The sequence below is a fragment of the Drosophila mauritiana genome, chromosome 3R (assembly GCF_004382145.1).
Source record: "Drosophila mauritiana strain mau12 chromosome 3R, ASM438214v1, whole genome shotgun sequence".
NCBI lineage: Eukaryota > Metazoa > Arthropoda > Insecta > Diptera > Drosophilidae > Drosophila > Drosophila mauritiana.
The window spans coordinates 28,559,620-28,576,730 of NC_046670.1; the positions used below are offsets into that span (position 1 = coordinate 28,559,620).

Here is a 17,111-nt window from a genome sequence, read left to right on the forward strand (position 1 = left end):
TTAAATCTAACCACATGAACCAGTTCGATAGGCGCGGTTGTTGGCATGGCCTGGTAACTCTGGTAAAAAGCACCGCGCGAACCGGCTCAGTTCACAACTAGTTCGCCCGAACTGCACAACCCTAGCAAAAGAAATAGCTTAAATATAATTTATTTAACGCGAATTGGACAACGAGCGGGTAGAAAACTCGCTGTGGCCGCAACCGCCACGCTCGCAGGATACGCAGCTCTTCGCCGTCGGGCAGGCAGGTAAAAAGCAATGGCAATTGGAGTTGACCGCAGAACAACAGCAACGGCAGACGCCATTTTGTCTATTGGCCGGCTGATTTGTAAGCTCAATATTCGCAAAATAGTTACCGCGACTAGCTTCGAGTGGCGCAGCCAACTAAGGGCTCCCCGTTGTCCAGAGCAAACGCGAAGGAAGAGCAATCGCCTATTTTGGGGCCTGCGAAAAGTTGGGACTCGGTCGCCAGTTCGCTCAATTCCATTTGCGAAAAATAAATGTATGTGCGCGTGAGAAAGTGTGTGTGCGCGTGAAAAACAGTGAAAAATAATAAAAAGCCGCACTGGCTGCCGTCCTTGGGTGACTTCCGTTAATCTCTCACAACTTTCAAAGCTATAGAAAGAAAGTGAGCGATTTACCGCCCCCGACACACCCATTGAACCGCTAGTTTTGACATCTTTCTAAGACTTATGCGTAGTTATTTTCACCACCCTTCGCCTACACCGTTTCCCCGCCCCTTTTACCTACAGTGGCTCCCACCCACCTACCGACATTCCGCTTCAGGATGATGCCGGGCGGAGAGGAATAGAGAGCGAGTGCAAAATTTGTCGACTTGGACGTGATGTAATTTTCGGCAGAAAAATGTTCTTTGTTTGCCCAAAAAATAACAATAAATAAATAAGAATGAAGAGCGAGGCGTAAAAAAAAAAACAATTTAAATTAAACTCAAAAACACACACAAAAAGAGAGGGTTCTGTGGGTGAGCGTGCGTGTGTGTGTGGGTGAGAGCGTAATTTGTGTGCTTTTGGAGCATTATTTGGCGCTTGCTGCCCCGTCTATTAAATAATATTGATTTTTCATATTCCAACCCAGCGCTCTCTTACACACACGCAGGACCACTCACACACCCAAAACTCTGCTTCGTACGTATGTGGGCCTTTTCGGTCTCTCTCTTAGCGCTGTATTTATCCGCCTCTTCTTGCCTCTTTCGCTTCGTTGCAGTTTATAGATTTTTGCAAACTGGCCGCTGACCAGGAATATGTAAACGCAACGAAGGAGCCAGTCATTGGGAAAAAGCACAATAAGAGGGAGCCCAGAGCAAGAAGTCCAACCAACCGACCAACTGTGCCTAAAGAAAAAGCAAATCAGCGGGAAATTCCCAAATTGGACAAGGAGTAACCCGGATACCTCACAACTGCCATAAGACACCAGCCAAAAAACGACGCCCACTGCAGACCGCATTAGGATTAGCCCGGCACTAGAGCTCGTGCATTAACATCCGCTTCCGGTGCTCCGCAGAACGAGTTGGCTGGAGAGGATACCCCGCCACCATGACGTTCGACACGCGTAGGCACACCACCGGACAGCCGGGAAGCACAGCGCCCAGCTCAAGCAGCAGCACCACCAGCACAGCAACCACCACAACAAGTCCGGCGCAGAGTGCCGGATCAGGATCGGGCATAGGAACAGGCACGGGAACAGTCGCCAACTCGAGTCTGCCAGGAGGAGGGACAGGTAGCTTGGACGGCAACCAGGATCAACAGCCGGCCACAGGCAGTCAGAGCTCTGATGACGTAGCCGCTTCCTTGTCAGCGAACAGCGTGGACAGCACCATCACAATAGTGTAAGTGGTCGTGCTGCCGTATTTGCATGACTCCGCCCAATTAGCCGGGTTTTGTGCGTAGCGCCAGTAGGACCGCCACCCCTAAAGATCCCCAACCTCGGATATTCGTGTGTTTACTTTTGCGCAGTAATTCCTCCACCTGCATTCTTTTTTTGTCTATGGTTGGGCCAGCACAATGGCCGTAATCAATTCAACTATGTTTCAGCTGATTTTGGCCAGGCTATTGCGAACGAATGCTAACGAATTCGCGACAGCTTATATTCCTCACTTGTATTTCAGTCGAAAAACTAGTATGTGTGACCAACAATGAGGCAATAAATGTTATCTTCCTTTTTCTTCGATAGGTGCACTTGGCTTCTTTCCAGTTTTAGCAATGAACTTACCAAACTTTACTAATGTTACCTTACCAGGCCATTATTATCGCATTTTGAATGCCCCTCCACGGCTTATCTTATCGCTTGTCCATCAAAATAAGCTGACACTGAAAATGCCCAAAAAAAATTATCTATGCGTTTTGACATTTATTTTAATAGAAATAACCATTTAATTTAGTAAACAGAAATGTTTATGGGTATGCAGCAGGCGTGCATTTAATGGCCATTTATTTTACTGACCCCCTAACAACATCTTATTTATGTGTATTATTTAATTTGTCATTTTTTAAACTAAATAATTGTCCATTTAATCCAAAAATAATTTTCCATTTAATCCAAAAGGCCTCCAGAGAAGCTTATTTCCTCGTTTCCCACGACGAAACTGAGATTACTAATGCAAAAGATATCCAATCCGCGTTGGGTGGTGCCCGTGCTGCCTGAACAGGAATTGGAGGTTCTCTTAAATGCAGCCATCGAACTGGCCCAGGCTGGTAAGTGTGTCCAAACGATTTATTTGATACCCTCTAAAGTCAATCCATTTGCAGGTGTGGATCACGACTGCGAGCCATGTGTGGAGTTTTATCGCCATGGACTGAGCACTTCATTTACCAAGATCCTAACCGACGAGGCGGTGAATTCGTGGAAGAATAACATCCACCACTGTATCCTTGTGTCTTGCGGCAAGCTTTTACATCTAATCGCCATCCACATGCAGCGAGACAATCCCTATCTGCTTGACTTGCTTGCTATTATTTTTGATCCGGAGAACAAGTTCAACACATTCAACGCAGCCCGTCAACCGGAGTGTTTCGCAGCGCCGGACTACATCTGGGGTCAGTTGGACAGCAACAAGATGTACGCTCGTCCGCCGCCGGAGCCCAAAAATGCGCGTGGCTGGCTTGTGGATCTCATTAACCGCTTCGGACAGTTGGGAGGCTTTGACAATCTACTGGAACGGTTTAATACCGGACTGGAACTGCTGAAGCGCAACCAAAACAAGTGCACTGGCAAGAATGTTGGTGTCGAGGGTAGTGTTGAAAATGGGGCTCAGGATAATCGCCTCACCCTTGCCCTCATACATAGCCTCTTGCGTCCATTCGGTCAATGTTATGAGCTTCTAATGCCTGCCACCATAGCCAAGTACTTTATGCCCACCTGGAACGTCGTGTTAGACCTTCTGGACAGCTTCACAGACGAGGAGTTAAAGCGAGAAGTGAAACCCGAGGGACGCAATGACTACATCAACGGGATTGTAAAGTCAGCCCGCTTACTGGCCAGCCGCTTGACTGGCCAGGAGGAGCTAATCCGAGATCTGGAGATGTTTCGCCTAAAGATGATCCTGCGTCTGCTGCAGGTGTCCAGCTTCAACGGCAAGATGAATGCCCTTAATGAGATCAACAAGGTGCTCTACTCGGTGGCATATTTCTCCCATCGATCACAACCCGTGCCCCACTATATGCCCGAAGACGAAATGGACTGGCTGACGGCGGAGCGCATGGCGCAATGGATAAAGTCGTCAGATGTATTGGGTGTCGTACTCAAGGACTCGCTACACCAACCGCAGTATGTGGAAAAATTGGAGAAGATCATCCGCTTTCTTATTAAACAGCAGGCACTAACGTTGGATGATTTGGATGCAGTTTGGAGAGCGCAGGCAGGCAAACACGAGGCAATCGTGAAGAACGTTCACGATCTACTGGCGAAACTTGCATGGGACTTTACTCCCGAGCAACTGGATCACCTCTTCGAGGCGTTCCAGGTGAGTTGTCGGCTTTAAAAATGTATTAAGTACATTTAGTTTTAAATTATGATTATTACATTTTTCGAGATGGTATATATATCAAAGCTCATGAACTGACCAATATTAATTTTTATTTTTAGGCCAGTATGACCACTGCCAATAAGCGGCAACGGGAAAGACTTCTTGAGCTAATACGCCGCTTGGCTGAGGATGACAAAAATGGTGTGATGGCCCAAAAGGTGCTTAAGCTGTTTTGGACTCTGGCCCACAGTCAGGAGGTGCCGCCAGAGGTGCTCGATCAGGCGCTGGGCGCACACGTTAAAATCTTGGACTACAGCTGCTCGGACGAGCGGGATGCCCAAAGGACCATTTGGTTGGATAAGTGCGTTGACGAACTAAAATCGGGCGATGGATGGGTTCTGCCCGCCTTGCGTCTAATCCGGGATATTTGTTGCCTATATGATACCACGACGAATCATGCCCAGCGCGCTCAAACGAGTACGATTCGTCAGCAGGTGATTGAACGACTACAGAATGATTATTCCTTGGTCATTCTGGTCACCAATAGTTTGACTGCTTATATGGAAAAGGTACGCCAAATGGTAACCGACTCACCGGGCCTGGAAGCAAACAGAATCATAATTGACGGAAGATTTCCGCACCATGTGCAAATAGCGGAGCGACTGGAGTTCCTTAAGTTCCTGCTGAAAGATGGACAGCTATGGCTGTGCGCAGATCAGGCAAAGCAGATTTGGCATTGCTTGGCGGTCAATGCAGTTTTTCCGGCAGATCGTGAGGAGTGTTTTAGATGGTTTGGCAAGTTGATGGGTGAGGAGCCTGACTTGGATCCTGGCATAAACAAAGACTTCTTCGAGAACAACATTCTGCAACTTGATCCGCATCTGCTAACCGAAAGCGGAATCAAGTGCTTTGAGCGCTTCTTCAAGGCCGTCAACTCCAAAGAGGACAAGCTGAAGGCGATACATAGAGGTTACATACTGGACAACGAGGATCTAATAGGCAAGGACTACTTGTGGCGGGTCATCACAACTGGAGGCGAGGAAATCGCCAGCAAGGCCATTGATCTACTTAAGGAAGTGTCGACGGCATTGGGGCCACGTCTGCAGGAGAATATCGCTGAGTTTCATGAAATGTTCATTGGTGAGTGCTGCTCCCGCCTGCGCACACACTATGGAAACATCGTTATTTTGGGCAAGACGCAGCTGCAGGAGGAATTGGATGCACCCGATCAGTCGGATAATGCCAACGACGAGTCTAAAGATTCAAAAATGCGTTTCATCGAGGCGGAAAAGATGTGCCGAATTTTAAAGGTGCTGCAAGAATACGTGAAGGAGTGTGATCGTTCCTTCAGCGGCGATCGTGTTCACCTGCCACTTAGCCGGGTTACACGGGGGAAAAACACCATATTGTATATCCGCTTCCAGAACCCTGGCAGATCTATCGACGACATGGAGATCGTTACACACAGCAACGAGACGATGGCCGCTTTTAAGAGAAGTCTACTTAAGCGAATCAAGGGAACTTCGACGACCAACATTAAGGTTGATCTCCTCTATGCAAATGGCGAGATGATCGGAGTTTCCGATGAAATTAACCCACTTTATCAGTACACTATCCGGGATAAGATGAATCTTACAGCAAAACTCACGCCCGTGGGTACGGGTCTAGCCAGCAGTCCCGACTCCTCGAGCGACTCCAGCACAGGATCTCCTCCGCGTCCCTGCCCTGACATGCAGCGTGTGGAGTCAGAAAGCACGCTACCCGGCGTGATCATCTCGCAAAACTACCAGTACACAGAGTTCTTTCTAAAACTGTACCAACTGGGCAGTGATCTCGAGCACGGTCGTCTTCGAGACAGTGCAAAAGTATTACTGCACTTGCTACCCTGCGACCGCCAGACGATGCGTCAGCTAAAGATGATGTGCAAGGTGCCGAGGGCTGCCGTAACGGTGGCTGCGACGGGTGACAAGATTGCTAAGGATGAGGAGGAGAAACTTTACCCCACTGAGCAGTCGGGGATTGAAGCTGAAGAGGTAAGACTATAGTTAGTCCAAACAATTATTCAGGAAAGCAATAATGCTTATTATCTTAAATTTTATTGTATATTAATCTCTTAATATCTCTTCTTTTTAGGAACACTGCACTCCAGAGCAAATGTTTTTGCACCCCACGCCTGCTCAAGTGCTATACAACCTCAGTGTGTTGCACGGACTGCTGATTCCCGCGCTAGATCCACTAGGAGAAAGTGCCCTACTAGTGCAGTCTGCATGGATGCATTCTGGCTGCGCTCATTTTGTGCTGGAACTGTTGACCAAAAACAATTTTTTGCCCAGCGCCGATATGCACACAAAGCGTGCTTCCTTCCAGTGTGTGTTGAGGTTGGCAAAGCTGTTCCTGTACATAGTTGGCAGTGTATTGTCTCGTGTAGGTGATGAACCCATGATCTGCGACCTTGACAACGGATCCCGTTCCCAGGTTGACATCCTAAAGCAGAATTTCCCGACGATGCCCAATAGCTCACAGGGAACATTGCGGGCGATCTCCGCGAAACTGGCTGTGATGCTTGCCCGCGAGATGCTTTCAGCCAGCCCAGAAGGTGATCGGTGCCGAACGCTATTTAGCTCCACACTGCAGTGGTCATGTCCCGACATTTCAACCATTAAGGCGGTGGTGCAACTGGCCTGGGCCTCGTCTTGCGGAAATCTTCAGGCTCTAGGTAGCAGTAGCGGCGACTTTGAAGATGAGGTGATCGTGCCGGACGGGCAAGACTTTAGCATGTGCAAGGAGGCGCTAGAGGTTCTCACCATTTCGTTTATTCTGAATCCGAGTGCCAACGAGGCGTTGACCAGCGATCCGAACTGGCCAAAGTTCATCACCTCTATTGTTCTGAAGAACCCGCTTCGTCACGTGCGGCAGGTGGCCTCTGAGCAGTTGTTTCTGGCTTCTACCTATTGCGCCGGGGATCGGCGACCGTTCGTATACATGGTTAACTTGCTGGTTGGCGCGTTGAAGACGCTGGTTCCCCAGTACGAGTCAACTTGCGCTGAGTTCTTCTCGGTGCTGTGTCGAACCCTTTCTTATGGATGCATCTACAACTGGCCGCTGCAGATTAGCGAGGGATTGTTAGGCGATGAGATTAAGTGGCTGCAACGCATTCGCGAAAACGTCCACGCCACCGGCGACACACAAGTGCACGAGGAGCTCCTTGAAGGCCACCTCTGCCTTGCCAAAGAGCTAATGTTTTTCCTTGCCGCCGATTCAAAGGCGCAGCTAAACGAGCTCATCCACGAACTGATCGACGACTTCCTTTTCAAGGCCTCTCGCGAATTTCTGCATTTACGGCGTCATGGCAGTCTACGGCAGGACACCGTCCCGCCACCGGTTTGTCGAAGTCCGCACACAATCGCCGCTGCTTGCGATCTCCTCATTGCCTTGTGCCAGCTCTGTGTTCCTAATATGAAGCTACTCACCAATACACTCATAGACTTCGTCTGCACGGGTGAGTGCTCGAATCGTTAAATCATTGCATGATTAATTTTTTCCTCAATTTTTTGCAGATACTGATCCGTTGCGCGAATGGGATTACCTGCCGCCGGTGGGCGCCAGGCCAACCAAAGGTTTCTGCGGACTAAAGAACGCCGGTGCCACCTGCTACATGAATTCGGTGTTGCAGCAGCTTTACATGGTGCCAGCGGTCCGGGTGGGTATTCTGCGAGCCCACGGCGCTGCCACCACCGACGGCGAGGATTTCAGTGGCGATTCCGATTTGACGGGAGGCGGTCTTGGACCGGCCCTATTCTCGGGTCCCGCTTCTGCCCTAGTCACCCTCCCTTCGTCGTCGACAACTACCGAAGACGGTTTGCACGATGTGCGAAAGAACTATCACGTTGTGATCCTGAAGCATGTGCAGGCCATATTCGCGCACCTGGGCCACAGTGCGTTGCAGTTTTACGTTCCACGTGGTCTCTGGACGCATTTTAAGTAAGTACAAAATGGTTTCATTGATTGGCATCATCACAATGATATTAATATATTATAATTTTTGTTTGCCAGGCTGCAGGGAGAGCCTGTGAATCTTCGCGAGCAACAGGATGCCGTGGAGTTCTTCATGTCCTTGTTGGAAAGTCTCGATGAAGGACTTAAGGCGCTAGGCCAGCCCCAGCTTATGAATGCCACTCTGGGCGGTTCGTTCAGCGACCAGAAAATCTGCCAAGAGTGTCCCCATCGCTACTCCAAAGAGGAACCATTTAGTGTATTTAGTGTCGATATTAGGAATCATAGCTCATTAACCGAATCTCTGGAGCAGTATGTCAAGGGAGAGCTGCTCGAGGGAGCCGATGCATACCATTGTGATAAATGTGATAAAAAAGTAATGAGCTCATCTATGATATTCATATAAAATTAATTTTTATAAACTTAATTTTTGTGGCCAACAGGTAGTTACCGTTAAGCGTCTGTGCGTTAAGAAGCTGCCACCCGTGTTAGCCATTCAACTAAAGCGCTTCGAATACGACTACGAACGCGTCTGTGCGATTAAATTTAATGATTATTTTGAATTTCCACGTATCTTGGATATGGAACCATACACAGGTGAGTTTAAACGTAATTCCATACCTATATATCTTCTTATTGGATCTTCTTCTCCATGATCAGTGTCTGGCCTAGCTAAGCTAGAGGGCGAGGTGGTGGAAGTGGGTGATAATTGTCAAACAAACGTTGAGACGACAAAGTACGAACTGACCGGCATTGTGGTGCACAGCGGACAGGCCTCCGGCGGTCACTACTTCAGTTACATACTCTCCAAGTGCGTACCATAACAATATTACTGTTTTTTAAAGACTAACTCAATGCAACACCTGCTCCAGAAACCCAGCGAACGGCAAGTGTCAGTGGTATAAGTTCGACGACGGTGAAGTCACCGAGTGCAAGATGCACGAGGACGAGGAAATGAAGGTAGAGTGCTTTGGCGGCGAATACATGGGGGAAACCTACGATAACAATCTGAAGCGCATGCAGTACCGTCGGCAGAAGCGCTGGTGGAATGCTTATATGTTGTTCTACACCCGCTGTGATCAAACACCCGTGCAGTATGAACCCAGCGTGGAGCAGTTGTCACTCTCAGAAAGTCGAAACATGGTTTTACCATTGCCAAAGCCCATTGAGCGCAGCGTGCGGTGAGTCCAAATAGTGCTTGACCACTCTACGGATACTCTTTAATAATATTTTTCGATTGCAGGCACCAGAACATTCGGTTTCTCCACTCCCGCAGCATTTTTTCCGTGGAGTTCTTCAACTTCATCAAAAAGTTGGTCAGCTGCAATATACCCTCTGCTCGGAGCAATAAGATCGTCAGTTTGTTTTGAAGTGGTTTTATTTCCCGTTTAACACAATTTTTTTTTAACAGACTCCTGCTGCAGAGGAGCTTTCACTGCTGGGTGTGCAATTAGCATCGCAGTTTCTTTTCCACACCGGCTTCCGCACGAAAAAGTCTCTGCGAGGGCCCGTTATGGAATGGTGAGTAGCTTGGGGGGTATTGACCCGGATCTAACTCGGATACATCTTCTGCTTGACAGGTATGACGCGCTATCACAACACATACGTTCCTCGGCACTAGTTCGCAAGTGGTTCGCTAATCATGCGCTTCTCTCGCCGCCATCACGTTTGGGCGAGTACATTCTGATGGCTCCGTCTCCGGATGTCCGTACCGTCTTTGTCAAGTTGGTGGTTTTCTTCTGCCATTTTGCCATCAACGATGAACCTCTGACTGGCTACGACGGCGCTAATCTCTGCGAGCAGGTACTCATCAGCGTGCTGCGTCTCTTGAAATCCGAGGCAGCCGACTATGGCAAACACCTGCCCCACTATTTTAGCCTTTTCAGTATGTACGTGGGACTAGGAACACGGGAAAAACAGCAACTGCTTAGGGTGAGAACTATTTACAATAAGATTGCTTTCCATTCTAAACAATTATGTTCGTTTGCAGCTCAATGTGCCGCTGCAGTTTATTCAGGTGGCGTTGGACGATGGCCCCGGCCCGGCAATAAAATACCAGTATCCAGAGTTCAGCAAGCTACACCAAGTGGTTTCTCACCTAATACGCTGCAGCGATGTAAGCGAAAAATGCCAGAGCTCCAACCAGAACGCCCGTCCACTGCCCAATCCGTTCAAAGATCCCACTGTTGCGCACGAGGAGCTGACGCCCCTTTCCTCTGAGTGCATGGACCTGCTATTTAATCGCACGGGGTAAGGTGCAGGCATTTTACTGATAATTGTGTTCAATTCAGAGACTATTTCAAGCCATTTCCTTATGAAAGAAACGTACAGTGAGTGCTTACGGTCCGTTTTGTCCTTTTTTTGTCAGCTACATCAAGAAAGTGATCGAAGACACTAACGTGGGCGACGAGGGTCTGAAGCTGTTACAATACTGCAGCTGGGAGAATCCACATTTCTCTCGCGCAGTGCTAACCGAATTGTTGTGGCAGTGTGGTTTCGCCTATTGTCACGACATGCGTCACCACACTGATCTGCTCCTGAACATCCTGCTGATCGACGACTCGTGGCAGCACCATCGCATACACAATGCTCTCAACGGAGTGGCGGAGGAGCGTGAGGGTCTGTTAGAGACGATACAGCGGGCAAAGACGCACTACCAGAAGAGGGCGTACCAAATAATCAAGTGCCTGACGCAACTTTTCCACAAGTCGCCGATTGCGCTGCAGATGCTCCACACAAATACGAACATTACCCGGCACTGGAGCATTGCAGTCGAGTGGCTGCAAGACGAACTAGATCGGCAGCGGGGCATCGGTTGTCAGTACAATTCATATTCGTGGTCGCCGCCGGCGCAGAGCAACGACAACACTAATGGCTACATGCTAGAGCGATCGCTATCTGCCAAGAACACGTGGTCCATGGCTTTCGAGCTCTGTCCAGATGAGGTCAGCGAAAAAACGGTATCTAAAACATAACAATTATATTAAAGAATTATTTATTCTAATGATCGTTCTTTCTTGAATAGGATGAAAATAATGAGCCTAACTTGGAGACCAACATAGATGAGAACAAATCGGAACCGGTGGCTCAGCCAGGAGCCGTTCTTGAGGGATCTACCGGCGGCACAGAGCAATTGGCTGAAAACAAGACACCAACCACAAGCAGCCCGTCCACTGCCGCCTGGCCAGCGCGTGGGGATAGCGACGCCATTCCACGACTTTCGCGTCAGCTATTTGGAATTCACATTTCGACTGGCAGTGGCACCACCAGTGGAGGTACCGCGCCAAATTCCGCTTTGACAACGGCGGGTAGTGCGACTAACAGCGAAACAGAAAGCAGCGCCCAGGAGACAACCGGCGAGACGACCATTAACGGTCTGACAAACAGCCTGGACCAAATGGAGATAACGGCCAAAAAGGTAACTGGGGCGAACGATGTCTAGGACAAGTGTCCCTCTATAAGGTGTGTGTCCGTTGCCGCAATCGAAGAGTTCGAGACGTCTTAAAAACAGTCCCAGAAAACTAGTACACACAATAAACACATTTTACACTGGAACTCCAATCTGTATCTTTCTATGTGTCTCCTTTAACGCGTGGTTACAAGATATGTAGTTTAGTCAAACTAAACATGTCCTCCCGACGTTCTATTCCACTTATACTTATGATTACTAAAATGAAACTATGTCCTTTAACAAGAACGTTGGATAAAATAAAAATATTGGTTCGCACGGACTATTTACCCTTCGGTTTTCGAAGATCCGCCGCCTCTCTTCTTATTTTAACTATTCTTTAATATTTCTACCATACTACACGATCACCCTCGGTTACCCTTGCTGCGTTTCGGTGTTTAATCCTTTGTCGTATATGAATCGTAACCACTAACGCAGGGGGTGCGAAGTCGCTCCAAAGGAGGCAAGCTCCCGCCGGTGCTCTTTCACCATCACCAGTTGCCGCCAGAGCAACAACTCAAACTGAAGCAGCAACAACAGCAGCAGCAGCAACAACAGCAGCAGCAACTACGTGGTGATATAAACAAGAGTTCCTCAAGCCGCTTAATTTGATTTGCCGCCAAGTTAGTTAGAGTTGTTGTTTCGTTTAAGCTCAAAACGCCCGCCTTACTTTGTGTTTCTTGTTGTTTTCACGATCCCGGCACAAATGAGATGCACTTGCCATCCCCGGATCTGTCTACCCCTTGGCTTTTTATTTTCTTTACCGCAAGTTTCCTCTACTTACCCATGCAAAACCACGCACGCCACAATCAGTTTACACACACAAGATCACAGGGGTCCACAAATTTGAATGCCATGAAGTCAACGAAAACTAGTTAAAATGCTATCGCTCAATTTCTTAATTCGGAATTTTTTAATATATCGAAACTTAAAAATCATTGTTTTTTGAAAAGATTTAAGGGCTAAATGATAACTAATCATACTTCAAATTATTGGTTTTTTTATCTTCATCGAATTGTTTCAACGAAAATATATAATGAAAAAAATCACTAAAGTACATAAATAATCGTGTTAGACTTTGACCTATTGAGATTCTGTATTATGATCCACTTTTGATGCGTGAATGAACCCGAAAACACTCGAAGCAAGATTGCATTACCGCTTAGCTGGCACCCGTAGCACTGGGCGATAGATTGCCAACCTCCACTAACCGAACTCTTTTTGTTGACTATTCGCAGAAGTGCCGCAGGGTGATAATAAGAAAGCTAGTGGAAAGTAAGGACGAAGAGGACGCGACTACTGCTGCCACGGCGGCCACCACAGAGGTCACAACATCGCCAGCGACAGCTATCGCAACGGCAGCAACTTTAGAGCCTGCCACAACAGCAGCATCCACTACAGTAACGGGAACGGGATCGGAATCCGGAACGAGCGAGCTCCCGACGATGGTAGAGAAAAACCTTATATGAAGCCGAGAAAATCCACAAACGAAAAGCTCTTTGCAATAAAATGCATTCGCGACCTAGCAGGAGGAGAAGCTGATTATATGATGAGTATCCATAGTGTTAAAGTAACCAAAGCAGCCTGACAATGAGAACGGTGTGGACAGGTGTTTACTAGTGGGGTTCCCGCCGTCGAAAACGAGACTTAATGGTAAATACGCGAAGAAGAGCAGAATCCGTAGATATTAACAAATGATACTTGGTTGGAGCGATGCGAGTCAAGGAACGAAAGTCTGGTAGATAAGGAGAGCAAAACCAGCAAAGGTGTTTATTAGCTATCGAACTTTATAATTACCTTAAATAATAAACAAATACACCAGTTTTTGTTTTGTTTTCTGTTTTGTTAATCATTAAAAGGGATATGTTTATTTCTCCTCATTGTAAATGTGTCCCTTTTAATGTATAAATCTAAAAAAAAATTAAAAGGACACCTTAAAGAAACTCCCACAACACTACACAGAAACGGACGTAGGCAGAAAGAAACACACTCATAATCTATAAGAAGCGTTAAGTTGCACGTTTACAGTACCATATAATTGTATTTATATAGTATATAAATGATGTATTACGTATTGAAGCCGAGCAACACTTACTATACTAACCGAAAAAAAATCAAAACGATGGACACATAGATACGATACTAGGAAAAACTAATCGAGACGAATCGGCTGATTGTAAGAATTAGGGCAAGAAACCAAATTGCATCTTTAGTACTCAGTACTCGCCTCTGAAACTGTTTCCATAATCATATTTCAACGGCATAAACCGATTTAATGGGATGCTAATCAAAACAAAACAGTATAAACTCAAGAGCAGAATGGACTAAAGCAACACGAGCATAAAGAAAACTTGATTATGGTTATAAGTACATATATTTTAAATAATTAGTGTTTTGTATTAAGTGAAATTTGTTAAACATTTATTAAATTTTTATGTTCTAAGTTGCGAAATAAATGCGAAGAGTAAGCAAAGCGCGCAATGTCATTCATGACTTCTCTCAGTTTCCATTTCCGTTTCCGTTCACCGACAGCAATCAACTCAAAGTCTAACTTTTATGCCGCGAGATTTTGTACGGAACTCAATTTTAAATTATGTATTCATAACGATGTATTACATTTGGGAAATGAATGTTCGAGAAACTAAATAATCCGTATACATCCACTAAATTCAGCGAAAATGAAACAAATAAATCACTTTTTAAAACCATTACCCTTGGCTTCCTCACTCGCCCACAAAAACAATTCTTGGTTAACAGATTTAGACGTTTAATGGGTTAAAGATAACAAAATTCCATTATATGGACACTTTTTTACTTAACGATAATAAATGCACTTCGTGGTCCCTGAACCAAAACCAGGCTGTTCAATATTTAGAATATAAACTTGTTTGTAAATGCAACAACTGTCTGGTACGTTTCGAAACATATTCCGTTACTTTTCTACTTCCTCGTCGACGAATGTAATCACGGCCGCTCCCTTAGCAACGTTATCGCCCTCGGCTCCACCAATAGACTTGATGGTGGCGTCCTTGGGAGCTTTTAGAATATGTTCCATTTTCATGGCTAAAATGAAACAAATTTTTTAAAACTGTGTATAATCTAAATTTACATTTTCTTACCAATAAGCACTGCCAAGTTTTCCCCTTTCTTGACCTGGTCACCGGGCTTTACCAGCACCTTCTCTAAAATCCCGGGCATGGGAGCCACTATGCGAGAACCAACTGCACCCAATTGATCGCCCTGGGCACTTAAGAATTTCGGCTGTCCTACCTCAAAATCGACCTTGCCACTCTGGAAAAGGGAATAATCAATTAAATACAAAATGTTATCAATTGAAAAGTCGATTCATACTTCCAAAAACAAAGACACACTAGTGCCATCAATACTAGCATTATATGTGGTGATGTTGCTATTGATGTTGGCACGAATTTTTAGACGACTTTCATCCTGAACTCGTTCGACCTTTGCCACCTGCCAGTCGCCATTATCCACCTGAATTTGAATATCCTCGCCATCAAACTTGACAGCCACAGAATAGACTGAAAGATCAAATCAGCTTACAAATTTGATTTTAAATTTATATATATGGTTTACCCTTCTCATTGGCTTTCAAGTGATATCTGCGAACCAAAGAGTAGTTAAGACGAGCGTTAGGGGTGGCGGCGAATGGATCAAAATCTTTGTTTCCATTCCTAAAGGCTGCCTGCAACTCGTTCAAGACTAGCGCCAAAGCAGCTTGACTGACTTGCTGCGGACTGATGACAATTGGCGGAAATAGCGTATCGAACTGCTCATCGATAAAGCCAGTGTGCACATTGGCCAGCTGAAACTCTGGATGCGACGCAAGGTCGATGAGGAAATTAATGTTAGTGTCCAGACCAGATATCTAAAATTGGTTTACCTTTAGAGAAATTTCTTTAAGGTACAAATTGTTAATGTTCTCACATGATATTCACCCAGGCGGGCAACCAAAGAGTTAAGCGCTTGCGTGCGGTTTTCGCCCCAAACGACTAGCTTGGCAATCATGGGGTCGTAGTGCACAGACACCTCATCTCCTTCTCGGACACCCGTCTCCACGCGAACGTTGTTTGATGGTTGGGGAGTAGACAAATATCGGAGAGGTCCGGCTCCGGGCAGAAAGCCTCCGCGAGGATTTTCCGCATAGATGCGAGCTTCAAATGCGTGGCCACGCCGCGTAATCTCAGATTGCTTTAGGGGTAATGGCTCACCGGCGGCAATGCGAATCTGCCATTCAACCAAATCGGTGCCCGTGATCATTTCCGTTATAGGATGCTCCACCTGCAGGCGGGTATTCATTTCCATGAAGTGAAAAGAGAGGTCTTCTTTGTCTAGAATGAACTCCACGGTGCCAGCTCCTACGTAGCCCACAGCTTTCGCTGCACGAACAGCAGCCTCGCCCAGCTCACGACGCAAATCTTCCGACAAACCTGGCTGTTGTATAAATGAGCATTATTTTTAAACTAACCGAAGCTATTGTGCACTTACAGCTGGCGCCTCTTCAATAATCTTTTGATGACGTCTTTGCACGGAGCAATCTCTTTCCCACAGATAGACAGCATCACCATACTGATCCGCAAATACTTGAACCTCTACGTGGCGAGGAGATCGGACGTACCGCTCCAGAAGCACGGAGCTGTCGCCAAACGACTTCTCGGACTCGGTCCGAGCTGAGTTCAGAGCGGTGAGGAAGTCGTCCGGTTTTTCTGCGATTCTCATGCCCTTGCCTCCGCCGCCGCGGACGGCTTTAATCATCAAGGGAAAGCCAATGATGTCGGCTTCTCGCTGCAAGCACTCATCTGACTGATCATCGCCATGGTACCCATTGATGATCGGCACCCCTGCAGCGGCCATTATGGCCTTGCTGGTGCTCTTAATGCCCATGTCCCGGATGGCGGAACTAGGCGGACCCATGAAGATGATGCCCTCACGCTGGCACAACTCGGCAAACTCGACGGACTCGGAGAGGAAACCGTAGCCTGGGTGGATGGCCTGGGCGCCCGACCGCTTGGCTATGTCCAGGATGCGTTCACCGCGAAGATAAGAAGCAGAGGATGCAGCTTCCCCCACGCGGTACGCCTCGTCCGCCAGCTGCGTGTGCATGCTCTTCTCGTCCGGATCCGAAAACACGGCCACGGTACGAACTCCCAGCTTACGTGCTGTTCGAATCACCCTGCATGCGATCTCACCACGATTTGAAATAAGGATCTTGCTGATAGGCCGAACTTTTGGGCTGGCTTCTGTTGCAAAGCACCTGGGTAAGCCAAAACAAATTAGCAAGGTTTATGTAATCGTCGAGAACGAAATTAAGTCTTTTGATTTAGCGGCGTTAACAGAGAACTGCCGATCATTTCGCTCACCTGGCATTTGCGCCCAAGTTTCGGAGCAGTCTGGCGTACATTATTACTAGAATTATATGTAAGAATAAATAAAAAGTATAGTTTATTCAGAGCAAGTGTGCGATCGTCGCTTATCACAGCTGGAAAAACGCACACACACAAGAGGGCAATGGAGATGGGCGACTCACGAGATGCACGGTTAAAAATATTGCATTTAATTTATCTACATATCATCAATATCCTTTAGGGAAATTGATATTACTTACAGTTTGTTTTTTTTCTAAAAAGTCGCAACCAATATAAATTATACCGTTATATTATTCTGGACTAC

General features: G+C 46.8%; 2 protein-coding genes across 4 annotated transcripts; one reads left to right on the forward strand and one right to left on the reverse strand.

Annotated features, from left to right (window-relative positions):
- Positions 1-91: 91 nt before the first annotated feature.
- LOC117145778 (probable ubiquitin carboxyl-terminal hydrolase FAF) lies at positions 92-13,909 on the forward strand. Of its 2 annotated transcripts, XM_033311557.1 has the most exons (19): positions 92-248; positions 1,225-1,846; positions 2,563-2,711; positions 2,766-3,979; positions 4,102-6,015; positions 6,116-7,481; positions 7,540-7,963; positions 8,036-8,351; positions 8,419-8,572; positions 8,636-8,786; positions 8,848-9,156; positions 9,219-9,330; positions 9,387-9,496; positions 9,556-9,907; positions 9,966-10,225; positions 10,344-10,935; positions 11,001-11,393; positions 11,862-12,046; positions 12,662-12,740. In XM_033311557.1, exons 2-18 carry the CDS (start codon positions 1,554-1,556, stop codon positions 12,033-12,035), a joined length of 8,283 nt encoding a protein of 2,760 aa, XP_033167448.1. In that variant the 5' UTR covers positions 92-248; positions 1,225-1,553; the 3' UTR covers positions 12,036-12,046; positions 12,662-12,740. The 2 variants fall into 2 exon arrangements, with proteins under 2 accessions (XP_033167448.1, XP_033167447.1); XM_033311556.1 differs by lacking the exon at positions 11,862-12,046 and having other exon boundaries at positions 93-248; positions 12,662-13,909.
- A 264-nt stretch (positions 13,910-14,173) lies between these two features.
- LOC117145781 (methylcrotonoyl-CoA carboxylase subunit alpha, mitochondrial) lies at positions 14,174-17,077 on the reverse strand. Of its 2 annotated transcripts, XM_033311561.1 has the most exons (8): positions 17,047-17,077; positions 16,802-16,847; positions 15,930-16,695; positions 15,369-15,875; positions 15,018-15,309; positions 14,775-14,962; positions 14,543-14,714; positions 14,174-14,486 (listed from the first exon to the last, which is right to left on the reverse strand). In XM_033311561.1, the coding sequence occupies exons 2-8, from the start codon at positions 16,840-16,842 to the stop codon at positions 14,356-14,358; spliced, it is 2,097 nt and encodes a 698-aa protein (XP_033167452.1). In that variant the 5' UTR covers positions 16,843-16,847; positions 17,047-17,077; the 3' UTR covers positions 14,174-14,355. The 2 variants fall into 2 exon arrangements, with proteins under 2 accessions (XP_033167452.1, XP_033167451.1); XM_033311560.1 differs by lacking the exon at positions 17,047-17,077 and having other exon boundaries at positions 16,802-16,937.
- Between the last annotated feature and the right edge of the window lie 34 nt (positions 17,078-17,111).